At 32.5% G+C, this 24,655-nt stretch overlaps 1 protein-coding gene across 5 annotated transcripts in view; it reads left to right on the plus strand.

Annotated features, from left to right (window-relative positions):
• Positions 1 to 4,686, plus strand: part of LOC141394116 (lipase 3) — a 266,183-nt gene extending 261,497 nt beyond the window's left edge. For all 5 annotated transcript variants that reach the window (XM_073968021.1, XM_073968022.1, XM_073968019.1 and 2 more), the window contains 2 exons: positions 1,197 to 1,922; positions 3,723 to 4,686. In XM_073968021.1, coding sequence (XP_073824122.1) covers positions 1,197 to 1,922; positions 3,723 to 4,127 — 1,131 coding nt within the window. In that variant the 3' untranslated portion in view covers positions 4,128 to 4,686. The remainder of the gene's footprint in view (positions 1 to 1,196; positions 1,923 to 3,722) is intronic.
• The last annotated feature ends 19,969 nt before the right edge of the window (positions 4,687 to 24,655 follow it).

Genomic DNA, 24,655 nt, shown 5'->3' on the forward strand with positions numbered 1-24,655 from the left:
GAAATTGTATGCTAGTGTGAACGCAAAAACTAAACTTTGACAAACATAGAGGATGTCGTATGGATAAAATAAGTGACGGCTCATATGACATTGATGGCTAGTGTAAACACCGCTTTAGTGTGGACCGGGAATACAGTCGCATTTACATCAAACAGGTTTCAACTAAAAGTGTCGCTTATGTTGACAATTATTTGAAATATCTGTCGAATAAATGACGTATTTGCTCCAAACACTCCTTTTAAACTCATTTTAAACAGATGTTTTGGGAGTTTACGTCATTTATTTGACAGATATTGTATGGAATTGACATGCTCAATGTAATATGCGTTTTAGTCGCCACTCCCAAATACTGATTTACTATTAATTGGTTTAAAAATATTGAGAATATTTTACACAGGCTTGTACGGGCTAAACTTTAGCCACATTTACATCTAAAACGCATTTTACATTTAACATGCTTTATAAAACATGCGTCATTATGTGTGTTCGTTTACTCAAAATTTGTACAAATTGTTACTGGATGTTGTTCGTTTACTCTACAGTACAATGCAAAAGACCTTAGTCGATTACAAGAAGTTACTGGACTTGTACAAATTTGTACAAATTGTTGAGTAAACGAACACACCTATTATTGATACTTTTCATTCAATTTTGCTTTTTAATGTTACCGTTTTATGTCGGTAACTCAAAAAATGAGTTACAGAATTCTACTACTGAGAAAAACATTTTAATATGTTAAAAAGTTAAAACACCAAAAAACACGTGTACACCTTTTTTCTACTTGTGAACTTGTATAAATGTTGTTTTTTTTTTTTTTTTTTTTTTGCAAAAACGAAAGCATTTACATATCAAGAATAACAGGCACGTTCGCGAAGATTGATCTGACATTGACGTAAGAACCCATGCTATAGAAATGTTTCTTTTGCTCGTCGACAGCTGAAAGTGTAAACAGATATTTCACTCACCCCAAGAAATGTTTGTTTTCCGCTATTTTCAACTAAATTTATAGCGCTACAAAAATAAGCTTTTAGACTGATTTACATACATATATACATATTGATGTGTGTAAATGAGCTATTTTGAGAATTTTAAGTTTTATTTTCATTTCTTGTAAAACGAAAGTTATTGACCCCCAAATGTATTTTTAATATTTTTTAATAAATTTCTAATGTCTGCCGCCTTATTTTTGTTTTCAGGCAAAATTGATATCAAATCATAATTATCCCGTTGAAGAGCACACAGTACACACAAACGATGATTACATACTAACCATGTATCGTATACCCGATTCACCGAAACTGCGTTATCATAATGTCTCCGTGAAACCCGTTGTATTTCTTCAACATGGCATTCTTTGCGCCTCAGATGATTGGATTATAAACGGCCCTGAAACTTCTCTAGCCTATATGTTTGCCGATATGGGCTATGATGTATGGCTGGGTAATGCTCGTGGTAATACCTATTCTCGCCAGCATAAACACAAACGTCCAGATTCATCTGACTTTTGGAATTTTAGTTGGCATGAAATTGGTGTTTATGATTTAACCGCCATGTTGGATTATGTACTGGATGAGACGCGAGTGGGTTCGGTACATTTTGTTGCCCATTCCCAGGGTACTACAACATTCTTTGTTCTAATGTCCTCAATGCCATGGTATAATGAAAAAGTGCGAACGGTTCACTTGCTGGCGCCCATTGCTTTTATGCGCAATCATTCGTTTTTACTCTCCAAAGTTGGCGGTATCTTTTTGGGATATCCATCATTTTTGAGTATGGTCTTGGCTGGTTTTGAGCTGCTACCCACAACAAGTGTCCAGAAATTGTTTTGTGAATATATTTGTTCGCCCAATTCACATTTCAAATTTCTATGCTCCGGTATATTGAATTTCATTGGCGGTTGGGGTACACGGCATTTGAATCATGTAAGTATTTGAAAGTTGTTTTTATTATTTTTTATTCTATGAGAAAACATATTGTCAAGTTATTCTATAAAGAACTTGTATTCGACAATTTATTCTATAGAAAATATTGTAAACGACGAGTTGTTCTGTGGAAAAATTTGTTACCGACAGGTTGTTCTATAGAATACTTGTAAAGGGTATGTTGTTCTGTAAAAAAACATGTTATCGACAAGTTATCCTATTGAGAAAATTGTAAAAGACAAGTTATTTTATAGAAAATGTTTGTTATCGAAATGTTATTCTATAGAAAAACTTTTTGTCGGCAAGTTGATCTACAGAAAAATAAGGTATCGGAAAGTTGTTTTATAAAAAAATATAAAAAATTATTATCGACAAGTTGTTCTATACGAAAATTTATTAATGTTGTTCGATAAAAAAATTTGTTATAGACATGTTTTTTTCTATAGAAAAACTTATTTACAGGTTATCGACAAGTTGTTGCATAGAACTTCTTATTTCATAGAAAAACCTACTATCGACAAGTTTTCCTATAGAAAAACTTGTTATCTACAGGTTGTTCTATAGAAAAACTTTTATCGACAAGTCGTTCTATAGAAAAGCTTGTTATCGAAAAGTCGTTCTATAGAAAAGCTTGTTATCGAAAAGTCGTTCCATAGAAAAACTTCTTATCGACAAGTTATTCCAAAAAAAACTTGTTATCGACAAGTTGTTTTATAGAAAAACTTGTTATCGACAAGTTGTTCTATAGAAAAACTTGTTATCGACAAGTCGTTCTATAGAAAAGCTTGTTATCGAAAAGTCGTTCTATAGAAAAGCTTGTTATCGAAAAGTCGTTCCATAGAAAAACTTCTTATCGACAAGTTATTCCAAAAAAACTTGTTATCGACAGTTGTGCTATAGAAAAACTTGTTATCGACAAATCGTTCTATAGAAAAACTTGTCGAAAAGTTATTCTAAAGAAAAATTTTTCAACGACAAGTTGTTCTATTGAAAAACCTTTTATCGACACGTTTTCTATAGAAAAACGTGTTATCGAAAAGTTCTTCTGTAAAAAAAAAACTTTTTATCGCCAAGTTTTTATGTAGAAAAAGTTGTTACCGACACGTTGTTATACCGAACAACTTGTTATCGACAAGTTGTTATACTGAAAAACTTGTTATCGACAAATTGTTCCACAAAAAACTTGTTATCGACAAGTTATTCTATAGAAAATCTTGTAAACGAGAATTGTTCTATAAAGTGCAGTACACATTGCCGGTTTTGAATCTCGATTTTTTGCAATTATCGATAACTGTCCAACCGTCCAGTAACCACAAAATACATATTTTGCGGTAGCATGATGATTGACAAAAATGACGGGCACACTACTAAGCAACCGCAAAGCTGTCATTCAAAACTGACAATGTGTACCCAGCGTAAGTTTATCAACAAACAACTTGTTATCGACAAGTTATCCTATAGAGAAATTTGTACAAGACAAGTTATTCTATAGAAAGCTTTTTCATCATTTTATTCTGTAGAAAAACTTTTTATGGACAAATTGTTCTATAGAAAAACTTGTTATCGACAAGTTATAATTTAGAAAAACTTATTATCGAAAGTAGTTCCATAGAAAAACTTGTTATCCTATAGAAAGTCTTGTTATCAGCAAGTTATTCTATATAAAACTTCTTATGGAAATATATTTTATTAACATATTTGTTATCGATAATTTATTTTATTTTATAGGAAACATATCTCTTTTTCCTTCCATCATATACCTCTCTATAAACTCGAATATCCTTGTTTTTTTACTTTCAGACGTTATTGCCTCATGTATGTGAAACTCATCCAGCCGGAGCTTCGACAACCCAAATCATACACTATTTACAATTGTATACCTCGGGAGATTTTAAACAATTCGATCATGGCATTCATCTCAATCTTAAGAAGTACAATCAGGAAACTCCACCTCACTATGAGGTTAGCAACATCAAGAGTTGTGTTAATTTGTATTACAGCAACAATGATTATATGTCCGCGGTGGAAGATGTTGAGTATTTGGCGTCGTTATTGCCATGTGCTGAACTCTATCGTATGCCCTATGATGATTGGAATCATTATGATTTCCTATGGTCGGTAAATGTCAAGGAGATGATAAATGATCGTATTATCGAGAAAGTCGAACATTATGAGAAAACACATGATCATCTGCATAGAATATAGCAAAGTTTTCCTTCTTTCTTTGTTTAAGTTTAGTTTGTAATTAATATTTAATTGTAATAATATGTGTGTTCGTTTACTCAAAATTTGTACGAATTTTTAATGGATGTTGTTCGTTTACTCTACAGTACAATGTAAAAGACCTTATTGGTATGCAAGAAATTACTTGACATTTAAAAATTTATAGAAATTATTGAGTAAACGAACAGACCTAATGTTTTGTAAATAATTGTTTTTAAAACTTCCAGTTTTTAATAATTTTGTTAAGTATTTGTAACATGACAACGAACAAGTGATACTATTTTATAGGAACTCAAGAAACAAACCAACTAAGAAAACCAATCAACCAACTGAAAACCCCTTTATGCTTAAGTGGTTCAAATGCGCTTTTTTAATAGACTATTTTTGTATTAAGTGGAGACTAATAAGAAAAAAGAAAACATTAATGAAATTAATGAAAAACGAAGAACTACATGTTTTTAATTTTTTTACATGATGATATTGTTAAGTTTGGAAGAAAATATTGTATTTATAAATGAAATAAATAACGCAAATAAATAAAGATGTTGTTTCGTTAAGGGGTGTTTACACTAGCCATCAATGTCATATGAGATGTCAAATTTGCTACCTGTGAATGTTGTACACATACAGTGACTGTCACAGGAAATGATGCAACCTGAAATAAAAAATGTAAACGTTGAGATTTGAAACGAGTTGAGATTTTTTAACAATTCAAAACAACAATTTTGTAGGTTGAAAAACAGGTAGGTTGGAAAACAAAAAAATGGGAATTTTTAAATTGAGCATTGAAAATGATGCACCACAATAATCGATTAATAATTTCCAAATTGTTGGCTTTTTATGCCATTTTAGTAAGCAGAATGGTAGAATAATTGGTTCCCTATCGTTTTCAGTAGTTTTGTCATTGATTCCGACAGAAAGAATGATGTTCATGACGTAAGTGTGGCATGATCGTAATTAGTTTCCCGTTATAGGCAATTTGGCTAGAAATTTCTAGTTTTTTAAGATATTTTCCAACAAATGACTATGAAACATCATTAATGGTTATGTCTAGAGTACGTACAAAAATTTAATGATATATGGAAAGTCCTGTATTAGCCAGGCTTGCCCTGTATTATACTAGTATTTAACGGCGTTGCGTTGATAGAGGTAAAAATCAGGGCATAGAACAAATTTTGTTACACTTTTCTTTGAAAATAATTTTCAGCAACATTGCTAACAATGCCTTGAACATATTTGCTTTTATAAAAACAAACATTTCAACACCCTTTGTTGTCATTCAAGCCCAAACAATAATAAGTCTGTCTGGTTACTTTCCCAGCAAGAATTGTCCAGCAAGAACTTTCTCAGAGAGTGAGGGGTTTTTATTCTCTTTTGCTAGAAAATTTTAAAAAGTAAACAGACACCTTCCCAGCAAAAACCAGCAAGCAATAAGCTGACTTGCCAAAACAGAACAATTTGTCCGCCAACAAAGGAAGCAAACACGTTGTATTTTATTAAAAATAAAAAAGAAAATGAAACAAAAAAGTATTTTTCCACTTTACAAATTTGTTCTCCATAAAACAATACAATTAGAATATGCTATTTCCACAATAAAATTGTTTTCAATGTTCACAAACATAAATCAACAAAAAACTAAAAGCAGCTGAATGATTGTTTTCAGGAAGAAGAAGAGCTTGCAAGTGCTTGCTAGAAGAAATTTGTCCAGCAAGAATTTGCAAGCTCTCAGTGAAAGAACTGTCAAAATGTCTCTCTCGAATCGCTCTCTTTTGCTGGTTTTTTGTGTTAACAGACGACTTCCAGCAACAATTGGTACAAATTGTTACAAATTTTAGGGTAACCAGACACAGCTAATACTTCTTACGAAGCGTTTTGATAGCGACAGTTTATTTACAGTGATTGTCAAAATTATTCGGTTTTCAATTTCACCAATATTAACACCTCAGTATTTTACTCTAATGCTAAGTTTACATTTACGAAATCCACTTGATTTCAACTGTCAATTCCATAGCTCAAACGTCAAATGAAATCTCATCTGGATTTCATTTGACGTTTAACCTATGGATTTGACAGTTGAAATCAAGTGGATTTCTTAAATGTAAACCAAGCATAAAGCCACATGCTGAAACTTTCTCAGTAGTCACACGCGCAAAATTTGCGACGAAACTTTCCCATTATTTTGGCGTTCATAGATCGATCATACAAAACTTTCCCATTATTTTGGCGTTCTTAGGTCGAGTTCCCCAATACAGTAATTTCATAAAATTGCTTTAGTATGGAACTCGATCTATGAACGCCAAAATAATGGGAAAGTTTTGTATGAAAGTTTCAGCGTGTGGCTTTAGAGTTAGAAGCCCATGTCCAATATCCAAAAAACCAAATACTTAAAAAAATGTTGGTCCTGTGGCAATTAAAAAATGTATAGCTCCGTTCCAGTACTTTTTTAAGGGAAATATGTGCAAAAGAGAGAACCGTCAAAAATGAGAGAGAGCCATTCGGCGCCATTTTTGTTCAAAGAGAAGTAAACATTTTGAAACTTTTTTGGTGTACGGGAACGCATTTCGGGGAAAAATGTTCAAAATGTGTAAAAACTTTTTAGTTCTGGAACGAAGCTTATGTAACATGGATCAATGGAAACCCTATAAGCGAGAATAACAAAGAAAACGTTGTTAACCCTGTTTTCTATGCGTCAAAAATATTCGGTTTTTGTAAATGTTGTTAAATATTTTGACAAAAAACAGATCATTATCGAAATTGTTCTGCAATAATAGTATGAATTTTAATAATTGCGAACAGAATCTTTGTTCCTGTGTGCAAAAATATTATATTTTATAGGAAATTAATAAAATTTAGCGCTAAACAAAAACACTAACCTAGAATAGGAAAACTGGTCATATTTCATTATAAAAGCAGCAGAAATAAAAGGAAATTTTGCTTATTTTTTTAATATTTAGTCGAATATAGTTGAAATAATGTGCAAAGGTCACGAAAATATAGAAATAATCGATTTCGTGAAACACAATCTCCTGAAAAATTACGGCTAAACCACCCTCAATTTTCTTGAAATTGGTCACTGAGTCCTAAATGACTTTCAGAAGATAGAAAATATGCACCTATATTACAAAAATCGTAAGGATACAGCCTTCCATGGCCTTGTAACACATCACAAACCATCGGCTTATTCACGTAACCAAAAATCTAGTTCAAGTTTCGCCTTGATGTACCTTCAAAACTTGATGTACATCAGAAACATGGTGAAATGGAGTTAGTTTTAAATGCCTAAGCAGGAAAATCAGTATACCACCAAGTTTCCGGACTTTCTGTGTACTCCAACACAAAAAGTACGAAGGCGCTTCTAGGAGACTTGTATTTATCAATGATTACGATATGTTACAAGGCTATGAGAAGTATTAACTTTATGATTTTTTGGAGTGTAAGTTCATATTTTCTATCTTCTGAAAGTCATTTAGGACTTGGTGACCAATTTTAAGAAAATTAAGGAAGGTTTAGTCACAATTTTTCAGAAGATTCCTCTACCTTCCCTCCCAGTCCCTGGTTCTGTGTTTCAGGAAATCTATTATTTCTATATTTTTGTGACTTTTTCATATTATTTCAACTATATTCGACTAAATATTCAAAAATAAGCAAAATTTCCTTTTATTTCTGCTGTTTTTATAATGAATTATGACCAGTTTTCTCTTTTCTTGGATAGCGCTTTTCCTTAGCGCTAAATTGTAATAATTTGCTATAATATATAATCAGCCCAATCATGAATATTCTTGCCGAATACAACTCTCGCGAAATAGATTTTTCTCGAGAGAACATTCCTCCTATCATGAATAATGTGAGAAAAATAATCATTGAATTTGGCAGCACTAAAGGGTCTTTTTCGTACCTTGTGTGCCCTAATTGTTTTAAAAACAAAGCGAAATTTTTAAGTGTTTGTGTTTTTAGACAAAATCAACAAATTTAATCAAATAAATTACACTTTTATACATGGTAGAACAAGAAAAGGTAGCAGCAATACCCAGCTGACTGAACTGGGTTGTAGTGTTAGTGTCAAATTTCATATGACATTTTATACATTTATTTCTATTTCGATGTACATTAGGGACATATATTTTTTGAGAAAAAAGATATATCATTCGGAAAAAAACCATTTCCCAGAAAGACTTCTTCATATCAATGATATGTAACCTCCTCCAAGTTCGAACGATAAGCCGCGTAGTAAATCACCGCTTGTAGAGGCGATACAACGTTTGTTAATATGTGAGGTATTTTGTTAAAATTTAAAAAATAAAGCCCTAATAAACATGTGCTTCTTTGATTTCTAAAACAGAACATTGAAACAGCTTCTCCTTTTTCTATGAATTTCCAGCGACCCCAAACTTTTCTGCAAGAATTCTACTTTCTGCGAGAATTTATGCATTTAGTGGAATGATGTGGAACCATAAAAATTGAAAATGTAACGAATTTTCATTCATGTTTTCCAAAATATTCAACCAAATGTGAAAAATTATTAGTTTTTTAAATTCAAATAATTTATAGACATTTGCTTGTTTTGTTTACAAATACAACTGGCAGTAACGTTACAAACAAAAACAAATTCCTTTGTGGTTGTTGTTCGAGTTGTATTTGTTGTAGTATTAACTTTACCTTGTATTTGTTCTACCATGACTTTTATACATCAAAGACATTCAGAAGATGTTACCAATTATGAAAAACATCAGATGTGATTGGAAATTTCTAGAAGACAGTGCAATTGACTCCATTGTGCTATGGAACTGCCACTATCATGAATGTGTTAGAAACGAGTGTTTTTAATTAAATACATAATGGCAAAAATTTAAAAAATACGAATTCTGAAATAAATATAATTGAAAATATGCTTTATCCAGTGTTTTTCAATAATTGTTGTGCAACAATTTTGTATGTCCAAAATTCTCTCATCCCATCGTTGATCGGTACAAAAAGTAGAGAGTGATTGAGTTTGCAAAGTGATGTTATTTTGTAAAATTTGTTCAATTTTTAATAAATTTCCAACCACAAGTAAAATATTTTAGTATAAAATCCCAACAAAAGTGTTTATTTTGCATGTTTTGTACAAAGTTTGTGGGAAATACTACGATTTTTTGTAAACTCCCTTCAGTTTTGCAAGGGAGATTTTTTGGAGGAAAACACATGTTTGAGAGCGTTCATGATACCTACTTTCCATCGGAATTTTTTTCCGTGCGGATTTTTTGTTTGTGATAGCAAAGAATGGAGAAGAGAAAAATTCCGCACGGAATTTTCATTCATGATTGGGCTGAATGTTTTTGCACACAGGAACAAAGATTCTGTTCGCAATTATTAAAATTCGTACTAATATTGCAGAAAAAGTTCGATAATGACCTGTTTTTTGGCAAAATATTTAACAAAATTTACAAAAACCGAATATTTTTGACGCATAGAAAACAGGGTTAATAACGATATTGGGCTTCTAAAATACTGAGGTGTTATTATCGATGAAATTGAAACCGAATATTTTTGACACTCACTGTATTTAAACTCAGGTGTGTGTTGGTATCTTCCACAAGTAAAATGTCGATTTTTCGCTAGATATGCTGATATTCATCCAAATAATAGGTGTGTTCGTTTACTCAAAATTTGTACAAATTGTTACTGGATGTCGTTCGTGTACTCTACAGTACAATGCAAAATACCTTAGCCGATTACAAGAAGTTACTGAACTTGTACAAATTTGTACAAATTGTTGAGTAAACGAACACACCTAATGAATTTTATACCACACAATGCCCGCAAACATACGACATAACTTGAAAAAAGGCACCACAAAAATAATTGCAGTGATTCTATGAAACCGTCGGAGGGAGAAGTATTAGCTTTGTTCCTTTACTTTTTAATGGTAAGAGTGGTAAAAGAGAAAAGTGTCAGAATTGCACAAAATTGCTCTCTCATGAACATTTTTACCAGAAAAGTAAAGGAACGGAAAAATGGTAGATCTTGTAGCAATGTCAAAAAGAAACATAAAAAATCATTTTTCGTCTTTTATTTCACAGTTTTTAATTTAGTTTTGTAGGGGTTCGACTTTTTCTTCTGTTTTTCGTCCATTTTCTTCTTCATTGTGAAATAATCGTCAAACAAAAGTCGAAAAATCAGTTCTACCATTTTTTACCTGCAGAAATTTTGCTGGTAGCCTGTGGTAGAAGAGAAAGGCATATGCGCTCTCTCTCCTCTTTCACTCTCTTAAAAATTGCTGCTAGTTTTGCCATTTTTTGGGGTTAAGGAACGCTTTGCAGGTTAAAAATGGTAACCTCAGGTAAGTAAAGGAACACAGCTACTAGGTCTGTACGATAACCCAAAAGTTTGTGCAAATTTGCACAAACTTTTACAAAATGCTGTTCGATAACAAACTTGCAAAGTAAAAGAGAGAGAATTTGGAGACAATTGTGAGAGAATATTGGAGAGTTTTGGAGACTTTTGTTTACAAGTTTTTGCAAGTCTGTGTTTAGACACACAAATTTCTCGGGAAAGTAAATTGAGTTTTTGGGAGAGAGCGGAGAGGAAAGAGCTCCTCAATACTCTTTCCTACCCCCTATTGCCTAAAAACTGAATTTACTTTCCCGTGTGTCTAAACACGGACCAAGGAAAATTTTTCTTGTAAGAATTTGCAAGTTTGATCAGCTGATTTAAATTCGAATGTTTTGTGGCGGACTTCTTGGCAAAAATATAAAAAAATGTTTGGCTATTAAAATAAATAGATATAAAAAAGGGAAAAATTATTAAATAAATTATGGAAAACAATAGGCCTGTTCTCATCTGGATTTCATTTGACGTTTAACCTATGGATTTGACAGTTGAAATCAAGTGGATTTCTTAAATGTAAACCAAGCATAAAGCCACATGCTGAAACTTTCTCAGTAGTCACACGCGCAAAATTTGCGACGAAACTTTCCCATTATTTTGGCGTTCATAGATCGATCATACAAAACTTTCCCATTATTTTGGCGTTCTTAGGTCGAGTTCCCCAATACAGTAATTTCATAAAATTGCTTTAGTATGGAACTCGATCTATGAACGCCAAAATAATGGGAAAGTTTTGTATGAAAGTTTCAGCGTGTGGCTTTAGAGTTAGAAGCCCATGTCCAATATCCAAAAAACCAAATACTTAAAAAAATGTTGGTCCTGTGGCAATTAAAAAATGTATAGCTCCGTTCCAGTACTTTTTTAAGGGAAATATGTGCAAAAGAGAGAACCGTCAAAAATGAGAGAGAGCCATTCGGCGCCATTTTTGTTCAAAGAGAAGTAAACATTTTGAAACTTTTTTGGTGTACGGGAACGCATTTCGGGGAAAAATGTTCAAAATGTGTAAAAACTTTTTAGTTCTGGAACGAAGCTTATGTAACATGGATCAATGGAAACCCTATAAGCGAGAATAACAAAGAAAACGTTGTTAACCCTGTTTTCTATGCGTCAAAAATATTCGGTTTTTGTAAATGTTGTTAAATATTTTGACAAAAAACAGATCATTATCGAAATTGTTCTGCAATAATAGTATGAATTTTAATAATTGCGAACAGAATCTTTGTTCCTGTGTGCAAAAATATTATATTTTATAGGAAATTAATAAAATTTAGCGCTAAACAAAAACACTAACCTAGAATAGGAAAACTGGTCATATTTCATTATAAAAGCAGCAGAAATAAAAGGAAATTTTGCTTATTTTTTTAATATTTAGTCGAATATAGTTGAAATAATGTGCAAAGGTCACGAAAATATAGAAATAATCGATTTCGTGAAACACAATCTCCTGAAAAATTACGGCTAAACCACCCTCAATTTTCTTGAAATTGGTCACTGAGTCCTAAATGACTTTCAGAAGATAGAAAATATGCACCTATATTACAAAAATCGTAAGGATACAGCCTTCCATGGCCTTGTAACACATCACAAACCATCGGCTTATTCACGTAACCAAAAATCTAGTTCAAGTTTCGCCTTGATGTACCTTCAAAACTTGATGTACATCAGAAACATGGTGAAATGGAGTTAGTTTTAAATGCCTAAGCAGGAAAATCAGTATACCACCAAGTTTCCGGACTTTCTGTGTACTCCAACACAAAAAGTACGAAGGCGCTTCTAGGAGACTTGTATTTATCAATGATTACGATATGTTACAAGGCTATGAGAAGTATTAACTTTATGATTTTTTGGAGTGTAAGTTCATATTTTCTATCTTCTGAAAGTCATTTAGGACTTGGTGACCAATTTTAAGAAAATTAAGGAAGGTTTAGTCACAATTTTTCAGAAGATTCCTCTACCTTCCCTCCCAGTCCCTGGTTCTGTGTTTCAGGAAATCTATTATTTCTATATTTTTGTGACTTTTTCATATTATTTCAACTATATTCGACTAAATATTCAAAAATAAGCAAAATTTCCTTTTATTTCTGCTGTTTTTATAATGAATTATGACCAGTTTTCTCTTTTCTTGGATAGCGCTTTTCCTTAGCGCTAAATTGTAATAATTTGCTATAATATATAATCAGCCCAATCATGAATATTCTTGCCGAATACAACTCTCGCGAAATAGATTTTTCTCGAGAGAACATTCCTCCTATCATGAATAATGTGAGAAAAATAATCATTGAATTTGGCAGCACTAAAGGGTCTTTTTCGTACCTTGTGTGCCCTAATTGTTTTAAAAACAAAGCGAAATTTTTAAGTGTTTGTGTTTTTAGACAAAATCAACAAATTTAATCAAATAAATTACACTTTTATACATGGTAGAACAAGAAAAGGTAGCAGCAATACCCAGCTGACTGAACTGGGTTGTAGTGTTAGTGTCAAATTTCATATGACATTTTATACATTTATTTCTATTTCGATGTACATTAGGGACATATATTTTTTGAGAAAAAAGATATATCATTCGGAAAAAAACCATTTCCCAGAAAGACTTCTTCATATCAATGATATGTAACCTCCTCCAAGTTCGAACGATAAGCCGCGTAGTAAATCACCGCTTGTAGAGGCGATACAACGTTTGTTAATATGTGAGGTATTTTGTTAAAATTTAAAAAATAAAGCCCTAATAAACATGTGCTTCTTTGATTTCTAAAACAGAACATTGAAACAGCTTCTCCTTTTTCTATGAATTTCCAGCGACCCCAAACTTTTCTGCAAGAATTCTACTTTCTGCGAGAATTTATGCATTTAGTGGAATGATGTGGAACCATAAAAATTGAAAATGTAACGAATTTTCATTCATGTTTTCCAAAATATTCAACCAAATGTGAAAAATTATTAGTTTTTTAAATTCAAATAATTTATAGACATTTGCTTGTTTTGTTTACAAATACAACTGGCAGTAACGTTACAAACAAAAACAAATTCCTTTGTGGTTGTTGTTCGAGTTGTATTTGTTGTAGTATTAACTTTACCTTGTATTTGTTCTACCATGACTTTTATACATCAAAGACATTCAGAAGATGTTACCAATTATGAAAAACATCAGATGTGATTGGAAATTTCTAGAAGACAGTGCAATTGACTCCATTGTGCTATGGAACTGCCACTATCATGAATGTGTTAGAAACGAGTGTTTTTAATTAAATAATGGCAAAAATTTAAAAAATACGAATTCTGAAATAAATATAATTGAAAATATGCTTTATCCAGTGTTTTTCAATAATTGTTGTGCAACAATTTTGTATGTCCAAAATTCTCTCATCCCATCGTTGATCGGTACAAAAAGTAGAGAGTGATTGAGTTTGCAAAGTGATGTTATTTTGTAAAATTTGTTCAATTTTTAATAAATTTCCAACCACAAGTAAAATATTTTAGTATAAAATCCCAACAAAAGTGTTTATTTTGCATGTTTTGTACAAAGTTTGTGGGAAATACTACGATTTTTTGTAAACTCCCTTCAGTTTTGCAAGGGAGATTTTTTGGAGGAAAACACATGTTTGAGAGCGTTCATGATACCTACTTTCCATCGGAATTTTTTTCCGTGCGGATTTTTTGTTTGTGATAGCAAAGAATGGAGAAGAGAAAAATTCCGCACGGAATTTTCATTCATGATTGGGCTGAATGTTTTTGCACACAGGAACAAAGATTCTGTTCGCAATTATTAAAATTCGTACTAATATTGCAGAAAAAGTTCGATAATGACCTGTTTTTTGGCAAAATATTTAACAAAATTTACAAAAACCGAATATTTTTGACGCATAGAAAACAGGGTTAATAACGATATTGGGCTTCTAAAATACTGAGGTGTTATTATCGATGAAATTGAAACCGAATATTTTTGACACTCACTGTATTTAAACTCAGGTGTGTGTTGGTATCTTCCACAAGTAAAATGTCGATTTTTCGCTAGATATGCTGATATTCATCCAAATAATAGGTGTGTTCGTTTACTCAAAATTTGTACAAATTGTTACTGGATGTCGTTCGTGTACTCTACAGTACAATGCAAAATACCTTAGCCGATTACAAGAAGTTACTGAACTTGTACAAATTTGTACAAATTGTTGAGTAAACGAACACACCTAATGAATTTTATACCACACAATGCCCGCAAACATACGACATAACTTGAAAAAAGGCACCACAAAAATAATTGCAGTGATTCTATGAAACCGTCGGAGGGAGAAGTATTAGCTTTGTTCCTTTACTTTTTAATGGTAAGAGTGGTAAAAGAGAAAAGTGTCAGAATTGCACAAAATTGCTCTCTCATGAACATTTTTACCAGAAAAGTAAAGGAACGGAAAAATGGTAGATCTTGTAGCAATGTCAAAAAGAAACATAAAAAATCATTTTTCGTCTTTTATTTCACAGTTTTTAATTTAGTTTTGTAGGGGTTCGACTTTTTCTTCTGTTTTTCGTCCATTTTCTTCTTCATTGTGAAATAATCGTCAAACAAAAGTCGAAAAATCAGTTCTACCATTTTTTACCTGCAGAAATTTTGCTGGTAGCCTGTGGTAGAAGAGAAAGGCATATGCGCTCTCTCTCCTCTTTCACTCTCTTAAAAATTGCTGCTAGTTTTGCCATTTTTTGGGGTTAAGGAACGCTTTGCAGGTTAAAAATGGTAACCTCAGGTAAGTAAAGGAACACAGCTACTAGGTCTGTACGATAACCCAAAAGTTTGTGCAAATTTGCACAAACTTTTACAAAATGCTGTTCGATAACAAACTTGCAAAGTAAAAGAGAGAGAATTTGGAGACAATTGTGAGAGAATATTGGAGAGTTTTGGAGACTTTTGTTTACAAGTTTTTGCAAGTCTGTGTTTAGACACACAAATTTCTCGGGAAAGTAAATTGAGTTTTTGGGAGAGAGCGGAGAGGAAAGAGCTCCTCAATACTCTTTCCTACCCCCTATTGCCTAAAAACTGAATTTACTTTCCCGTGTGTCTAAACACGGACCAAGGAAAATTTTTCTTGTAAGAATTTGCAAGTTTGATCAGCTGATTTAAATTCGAATGTTTTGTGGCGGACTTCTTGGCAAAAATATAAAAAAATGTTTGGCTATTAAAATAAATAGATATAAAAAAGGGAAAAATTATTAAATAAATTATGGAAAACAATAGGCCTGTTCCAGTACTGCAAGAATCTACTAACTTTTACTATTTTTTCCGATAACATAAAGGAAAAAATGTTATCGTAGTAGAAAATAGTAGCTTCTTGCAGGTTCTGGAACAGAGCAAATAATGTAAGAAAAATAACTTATTTTGTAGTTTGTGGTGACTATTTTTTTATTTTAAAGGTATCAAATCCCAGCAAAAAGCGGTGCATCCATGGAGTAGGAGTAGAAATACAATGTAGACGGCCAGGTATTCCCAACGATAGCAATAAATATGTATGCCAAACATCGCACTGCGTTCCAGTATGTTTTATATTTGTGCATTGGAAAGGGAATTATAGTTGTAGCAACATTAAGGGTCTCGTCACATAAGAGGCAGAAATGATTTCAGACAGAAAGCCATGCTTCTTATGTGTCGAGGCCTTAACACGATAGCCGGGTGGAACTCAGTTCCGGATCATTGGCGCAAGTCAAGTCAACGGGGTTGCCTGCATAAGTCAATCGACCACTATCAAATAAGAACGTGGAAGGAGAGCCAATATACAGGAACAAGCTACAACACCATTGGATTTTCGAGTCTTGGATTTCCGTGTCGCCCTATCTCACAAACTTTTGTCATAATCCAATCCGCATTCTCGCACTCAGAACAAGATGTAGGAAAGGCCAGAGGAGGAGAGAAGATTATTTTCACATCTGTTGACACAAAATCAAATAATATAGCTGTTAAGTGTGTACAAGATTTTATGGATCAAAGAAGAATTTTAAATGGAAAATAAAAAAAATGGTAGACACCTTCAATTGTTAATTTTAATCTTTTCCGCCAACTTCTTCTTGTTTATCAAATCAGCTGACTTTTTGCAAGTTGCTGTTCGATAACAATCTGCAAATTTTTTGCTTCGAGAGAGTAAAATTGGTGGAGAGAGGTTACTGAGAACTTGCTGAGTGTTTGCAAGTACTTTTCACTTGCGAAGTTATCCTACACACCTATTGTTTGGCTTGAATGGCAAACAATTGGTGTTGAAATTTTTGTTTTTATAAAAGCAAAGTCGAAGGTCAGACAAGAGTGGTTTCATTGAAACTTTTAGGCATTCTTAAATCGACTTCCCCACTACAGTAAGTCCCAATTTACATTAGGCGAGTTTACTTACGGCAATTGTCAGTTTGTAGGTGCTGAGAGGCAAAGGGTTACCATATGCCTCACCTCTCTCTCCTACAAAATGACAATTGCCGCAAATAAACTCGCCCAATGTAAATTGGGACTAACTTCATGATTTTACTCTAGTATGGAAATCGACCTAGGAACCCTAGTGTGACCTTCGACAAACATGATCATGACATTAGTTCTGTCTGGTTACGCTAAAACTTGTAACAATTTGTGCCAATTGTTGCTGGAAGTCGTCTGTTAACACAAAAAAACAACAAAAGAGAGTGAATCGAGAGAGACATTTTGACAGTTCTTTTACTGAGTGTTTGCAAGTTCATGCTGGACAATTCTCTTCTAGCAAGCACTTGCAAACTCTTATTCCTGAAAACAATCAGCTGTTTTTAATTGTCCGGTGATTTATGTCTGTGAAAATTATAGCTCATTTAGACTAGCCATAAATCCTCGACTGGATTTAATAAATCCAGTACAAACCTCATTGAATTTGGATATACATTTTGGAGGATTTAAATGGCAGTCAGCTGATTTTTGTTCATAGCACAATTACCAAGGTAGATGCATCAGCCCATCTGATCGAATTTGAAACGTAAAAAGAATTTTTTGTAAATTGAATTCGTCTCAAAAAACATACGTCAAATTACAAATTTATTGTTTAATACTGAAAATGTTAGCACATTATAGCTTCGTTCCAGTACTTTTTAATGATAAAAGTGTCAAAAAAGCAAACTGTCGAAAATGAGTCCAACACATACATTTTTCCAAAATGTACGGGAACGAAAAAATGGCAGAAACGTCAAAAAATCTGGAACAAATGTCAAAGTCGGCGTGTCAGCGAATCAGAAGCCGACAAACATGTTGCACATTTTTGCTGGCTCAAATTTGTCGTGTAAAAAGTTTCTAAAGAGAAAGCTATTCAGCGCCATTTTTGTTCAAAGAGAAGTGAACATTTTGCAACTTGTGTTAAATGGGTAAAAACTTTCTAGTTCTGAAACGAAGCTCATGCTACTAATGCTATCTAAAGCTATGTTTACATTTACGAAATTCACTCGATTTCGTCTGTCAAATCCATAGGTTAAACGTCAAATGAAATCCAATGGATTTCAGATGAGATTTCATTTGACGTTTGAGCAATGGAATTGACAGATGAAATCGAGTGGATTTCGTAAATGTAAACTTAGCATAAAAAGCAAATAAAGAATTATTTGATCGCAGTTTGCCCATCTAAAATAAATAAACGAATTATTTTATCGTTTAGACATCGTAAATATTAAGTTGAAAACACATACAACGTTTGAGTAAAGTTTTGTGTTGGGCGTTGAGAAAAAAACAACAACAACAGGGCGACGCCGATACCAAAGTCCAGCGTTTATCTGTTTGTCGGCATATATTTCAAATGAATTTGAATTTTTCGGCATCATGCCCAACAGTGTAAAAACGGCCAAAACGACACAAAACTTTACCCAAACGTTGTATGCGTTTTCAGCTTTATTCTTGGTTGATTAAAATCAACTTTGTACATCAAAACAAATTTAATTTTTCCGCCTTGTTTACAAATTTTTACATTTTAAACTAATTTTCAGTGTAGCAATTCACCGATGCATCTACCTTATTTCTCGTGCCAGCTTGCAACTTTTTGTATTTTCTAGCAACATGTTGCAAAAAAAAGAGTTGTATACGAGGATTTATGCCTGATTTAAAACAAATCCACTCAATACGAGGATTTATTTCTGTATGAGAAATCTGGTAGATTTTGGCTGGATTTGGCAAATAAAACCTGATAATGTGCTAAATCCGGCTAATGAAGTCATATCTTGTAAATGGACTGTTATAGTACGTTTATATCAGGCATGTCACAGAAACCAATTCCGATTGAAAGTGGAATTGATTTCGTATTTAGCTTCTTCAGAAACCGAAAAACGAAAAATTCTTTCGGAATGAAACCACTTTTGGTTTATCAAGTGGAATTGTATTTTTTGGTAACATGTCACTTTAAAACACTCCAAAAGCACTTAAGAAAAATAAAAATATTGTTTTATTAACACAATCACATTTAATTTCATATTTTTTTTTTATCATTTTATTTAATAAATGCGCAAATTTCCATTATTTCTCAATCAACAAAACCAATTATTAACAAAGTTTTGCACATAATTTTTTTCGTGAAAATCACGTTTTTCTTCGAACAAAGATTTATCGTTTCTAAAAAATAAACAATCTGGCATTACGGCCATGTTTATATTATAGCCTTTTGCAGGGTTAACCTTCTTTATGAGGATTTATTTGAAATATAAGCAATGGAATTGACATTTGAAACCCAGAGGGTTTGTTAAATCCGGTTATATATAAACGTACTATTACGAATGATAACTTAAAGCAAACATAAAAAAGAACAAAATAAGAAAGAACTCAAACACGGTATTTTTCAATGTTATGTTGATTTTTTGCGCCTAAATTATAGTAAAACTGAAAATCCAATAAAAATTAAAATTCTTTTCGCACAAAAAAGGTTTCTTTAAACACAATAGGTGTGTACGATAACTTCTCAAGTGAATAGTACTTGCAAGCACTCAGCAAGTTCTCAGTAACCTCTCTCCACCAATTTTACTCTCTCGAAGCAAAAAAATTGCAAATTGTTATCGAACAGCAATTTGCAAAAACTTGCAAGAAGTCAGCTGATTTGATAAACAAGAAGAAGTTGGCGGAAAAGAATAAATTTAACAATTGGTGTCTACCATTTTTTTTTATTTTCCATATAAAATTCTTCTTTGATCCATAAAATCTTGTACACACTTAACAGCTATATTATTTGATTTTGTGTCAACAGATGTGAAAATAATCTTCTCTCCTTCTCTGGCGTTTCCTACATCTTGTTCTGAGTGCGAGAATGCGGATTGGATTATGACAAAAGTTTGTGAGATAGGGCAACAAGGAAATCCGAGACACGAAAATCCAATGGTGTTGTAGCTTGTGCCTTCAAATATATTGGCTCTCCTTCCACGTTCTTATTTGATAGTGGTCGATTGACTTATGCAGGCAACCCCGGAACTGAGTTCCACCCGGCTATCGTGTTAAGGCCTCGGAGAAGCATGCATGGTTTCTGGCTGAAATCATTTCTGCCTCTTATGTGACGAGGCCCTTATAGTACGTTTATATATAAAAGGATTTAACAAACCCACTGGGTTTCAGAAGTCAATTCCTTTGCGTATACGTCACATAAATCCTCATTAAGAAGGTTAACCCTGCAAAAGGCTATAATATAAACATGACCTTAGTGTTGCTACAACTATAATTCCCTTTCAAATGCACAAATATAAAACATACTGGAACGCAGTGCAATGTTTGGCATACATATTTATTGATATCGTTGGGAATACGTGGCCGTCTACACTGTGTTTTTCCTACTCCATGGATGCACCGCTTTTTGTTGGGATTTGATACCTTTAAAATAAAAAAATAGTCAACACGAACTACAAAATAAGTTATACATTATCGTTTTCCATAATTTATTTAATAATTGTTTCCCTTTTTAATCTATTTATTTTAATAGCCAAACGTTTGTTTGTGTTTTTGCCAAGAAGTCCGCCACAAAACATTCGAATTTAAATCAGCTGATCAAACTTGCAAATTCTTACAAGAAAAATGTTCCTTGCAAAAACTTGTAAACAAAAGTTTCCAATATTCTCTCACAATTGTCTCCAAATTCTCTCTCTTTTACTTTGCATGTTTGTTATCGAACAGCATTTTGTAAAAGTTTGTGCAAATTTGCACAAACTTTTGAGTTATCGTACAGACCTAATACTTTCTACCCACTTCTACAGTGTTTTCTAATCATTGGTCTGTTCCAGTACTGCAAGAATCTACTACTTTTTAATATTTTTTCCGATAACATAAAGGAAACAGTGTTATCGTAGTAAAAAATAGTAGATTCTTGCAGGTTCTGGAACAGAGCACATATGTTATTTCTTTTGTTTCCTCTAATGTTGCCATATTTATACTAAAAAATAATATTTTCGAAATTCACAAAATCGATCGAAATCTGGAGAAGCTAAAACAAAAACGATCGAAATGAAATTACGGAATTGAAACCATTCCGTTCGGAATCTGTGACATGCCTGTATATAACTGGATTTAACAAACCCACTGGGTTTCAAATGTCAATTTCTTTGTGTATATGTCAAATAAATCCTCATTAAGAAGGTTAACCCTGAAAAAGGTTATAATAGTTTTGTCTTTTTACTTTTTCAGTAATAATTATTCAGTAACTTCTTTTCGGAGAGTAAGAGAGATTTTACTCTTTGATACGAAAATGGAGAAAAAAGTAAAAAGACAGCATTTAGTAAACTTTCGCAAGATAACAGTTGAGAACAGTTAATTAAGAAAATTAAATAAAAAATTATTAATATATTAATAAAATAATCAATAAATATAGCTGAATCGTAATATTTATAGTATTTTTCCACAAAAATAAGGTAAACATTGAGCAGCTGACCATTAACAGATGATTAAAAAACAGCTGATCGAACTTGCTAAATGTTGCTAGGAAAAATTCGTTCAGCAACTTTTAGCAATTTCTCAGCAAACAACTGTCAAAATTGCTCTCTCACTTCGCTCTCTTTTACTGAACTTTTGTGTAAAAAGACAGCATTTAGTAACATTTCGTAATAAGTATTACAAATTATCACGTAAAAAGACATACCTAATATAAACATGGCCTTAAAACAATTTTATTGTGGAAATAACAAGCCCAGCAAAATTTATTTGAAGTTGTTCCTTGTGAAGTAGTGATTGAATAGCTTCTTTTGAAGCAGTCCACGCAGAGTCATGAAAAATGCAGTCCGTTCTTCACATTTTGACAATGTCCGATTTGAACCCATTTCATAAAATTTTCACATTTTAGAAATTTCAAAATTTTGCAAAAAAAAAAACTTAAAAAGACAAAGAACATAATTTGTTTCTTGTTAATTCTAATAACAGCAATATGTTTGCATCCATAAAAAGTAATTTGTATACAAAAAATAATAAAAGTGATTTCGAACTACATCTTTGTTTGTAGCCAAAGAAGTAGTTGAATCATATGTTGTTGTGATTTATTCACTACAAAGAACTAATGCAAAATGTGTGCTTAAGAAGTAAATTAGACAGTATCCTCACTGCACCATGCCCTTGTAAAAATCATGACTTCTTTCACGTAAAAAGATGTAGTCCGAAATCACTTGCACTCATGATTTAACTACTTCTTTGGCTACAAACATTTTGCTGGGAGCCTAATTGTATTGTTTTTTCGGAGAACAAAGTTGAAAAACTCCTTTTTTGGGTCATTTTTTTTTATTTTAAATAAAATACAAAATTGTTGCTTCCTTTGGTTCCTTTACTGGCGGTCATATTGTTCTGTTTTGGCAAGCCAGCTGATTGCTCGCTGGTTTTTGCAGGGAAGGTGTCTGTTTACTTTTTAAAATTTTCTTGTAAAAGAGAATAAAAACGAAAGTACGGACCCAAACGACAAAAACCCTAGTAGGGGTTTTTGTGTCAGATCCAGCTTGGATTTTATGGCCGCATCTAAACATGGTTAAATATTAACTTTGTAAAGCTATTCGGGGTTATATCTCCGAAACCATTGCGAATCTTCTTCGGACCTCTGAGGCAAATTTGTAGATAAGGACAAGAATAAAATATTTGGAGAAATAGTGAACTCGAAAAACAATAGTTATTGCCTCAAATTTTATAAAATATCGAAAGTTTCCATAATTTGTATACATTTTGCACCATATCTTCAAAATCGCTCATTTTTTCTTAATGTTTTCTTTCGGAGAAATATTCGCTGGAATGTAATACTCAAGTCTTCAGAACATGTCATTGTTGTAAAATGCCTCTATCACGTTGTTTTCAGTATATTTCTCAACGACCATTTAATAAAGAAGTCAATAATGTGGTGAAATCCGAAAAGCGAGAATAAACTATTGGTGTGAACTGTGTTTGAAATACGTATTGTAAGTCCCGGTCCACACTAGCGTGAATTTTATTAAAAAATTTCATGAAATTGAGTGTTCTTAAATCGAATTCCCCACTACAGCAATTTTATGATTTTACTCTACTATGGACGTCGATCTAGAGACGCATAATTTCATATCAAAATTTCAGTGAAATTACTGTAGTGTGGCCCGGGACTAAAAGATATGATGCAAAATACCGCTGAAACAATATGAAGTAAGCATTTTAGAGTTTCATAATGTTCTAAAGAATTTCTGAGAACTTTATGTGGAATATTTTCAAAAAGTTACTTGGTTCAACTCCCAATAGCTTAGCTGATACTGACCAGAATTTCAGAAATTATGTACAATTTTCTATATTTTATCGATTCTGATGCCCTAGATGGAGTTTTACTTAGAGGTAGTTTACACTATCTATCAATGTCATATGACACAAAATAAAAACATTCCATATCTACCCACGGAGGCAATGTGGAGACGAAATTCTATTGTATTTTTGTTGGTGTGGACGTACAGAATAAATGGCGTAAGGAAAATTTCCAATATTCCACATATTAGTGAATATTTAACGATCGAAAATTTCATGTCATATGACATTTACATACAGTGTAAACTACCCCTTACACTAAAGCTACACGTTGAAACTTTCATACTAAACTTTCCCATTATTTTGGCGTTTATAGATCGAGTTCCATACTAAAGTGTTTTTATGAAATTACTGGGGCCTAATTACGACATTCGATTCGATCGAGTATTTGTTCGAGAATGAACAAATCAAACTATGAAAACCTATTCGCGCCACCAACTGTACATTTACTAAGGTATATGCATTAGCAATTTGTTACAACAAAGTCATAAAGTTTTAAAAAAATAAATAATTTCGTACAGTTTTCAACACAACTTCATTCCGAAATTATTACCCAAAGTATTATTCAACGATTTCAACAAATATTTACATTTTTTCGTTAATAATTTTGTTTTCTAGTTTTTGATTTAAGATAAACAATTTTTTTACCATCTACTTTCTTAATGTTCTTTGGACAACACATAGGTGTTCATAGTTCGATTTTTTCATTCACGAGCAAATTCTCGATCGAATCGAATGTCGTAATTAGGCCCCTGTATTGGGAAACTCGACCTAAGAACGCCAAAATAATGGGAAAGTTTCGTATGAAAGTTTCAGCGTGTGGCTTACTCTTATGTTACACGCTAAAACTTTCATACGAAACTTTCCCATTATTTTGGCGTTCATAGATCGAGTTCCATACAAAAGTAATTTTATGAAATTACTGTAATGGGAAACTCGACCTAAGAACGCCAAAATAATGGGAAAGTTTCAGCGTGTAACATAAGAGTTAAGTGATAGTTCATGAATGAACTAGTTCAGCGATTCATTGAAAAGAGCGTATGAACTAGATTAGTCGATATAGTTCATTATAGAATGAAAATTTTCATTTGAAAGTTCTTTGTTCTTCTCTTTTAAATTGTCATTGACGTCCTAAATATGAATATAGCGCAGAAAGTCTGTGTTCACCTTACTACTTTTGAAATATGATACTAAAACATTAACATTAGAGATCATATCAGAAGCAAGCAGGCAAAGTATGAAGGAAAAAAGTATAATAGAAAGTTTACATTTACGAAATCCACACAAATAAAATCCAATGGATTTCAGATGAGTTTTCATTTGACGTATACGCAAAGAAATTGACAGTTGAAATCGAAAGGATTTCGTAAATGTAAACCAAGCATAAAGAAAATATTTTTCATTTCAAATTTTC

The sequence above is a fragment of the Musca autumnalis genome, unplaced genomic scaffold, assembly GCF_047663935.1.
Source record: "Musca autumnalis isolate F117 unplaced genomic scaffold, ASM4766393v1 scaffold_2, whole genome shotgun sequence".
Classification (NCBI taxonomy): Eukaryota; Metazoa; Arthropoda; class Insecta; order Diptera; family Muscidae; genus Musca; species Musca autumnalis.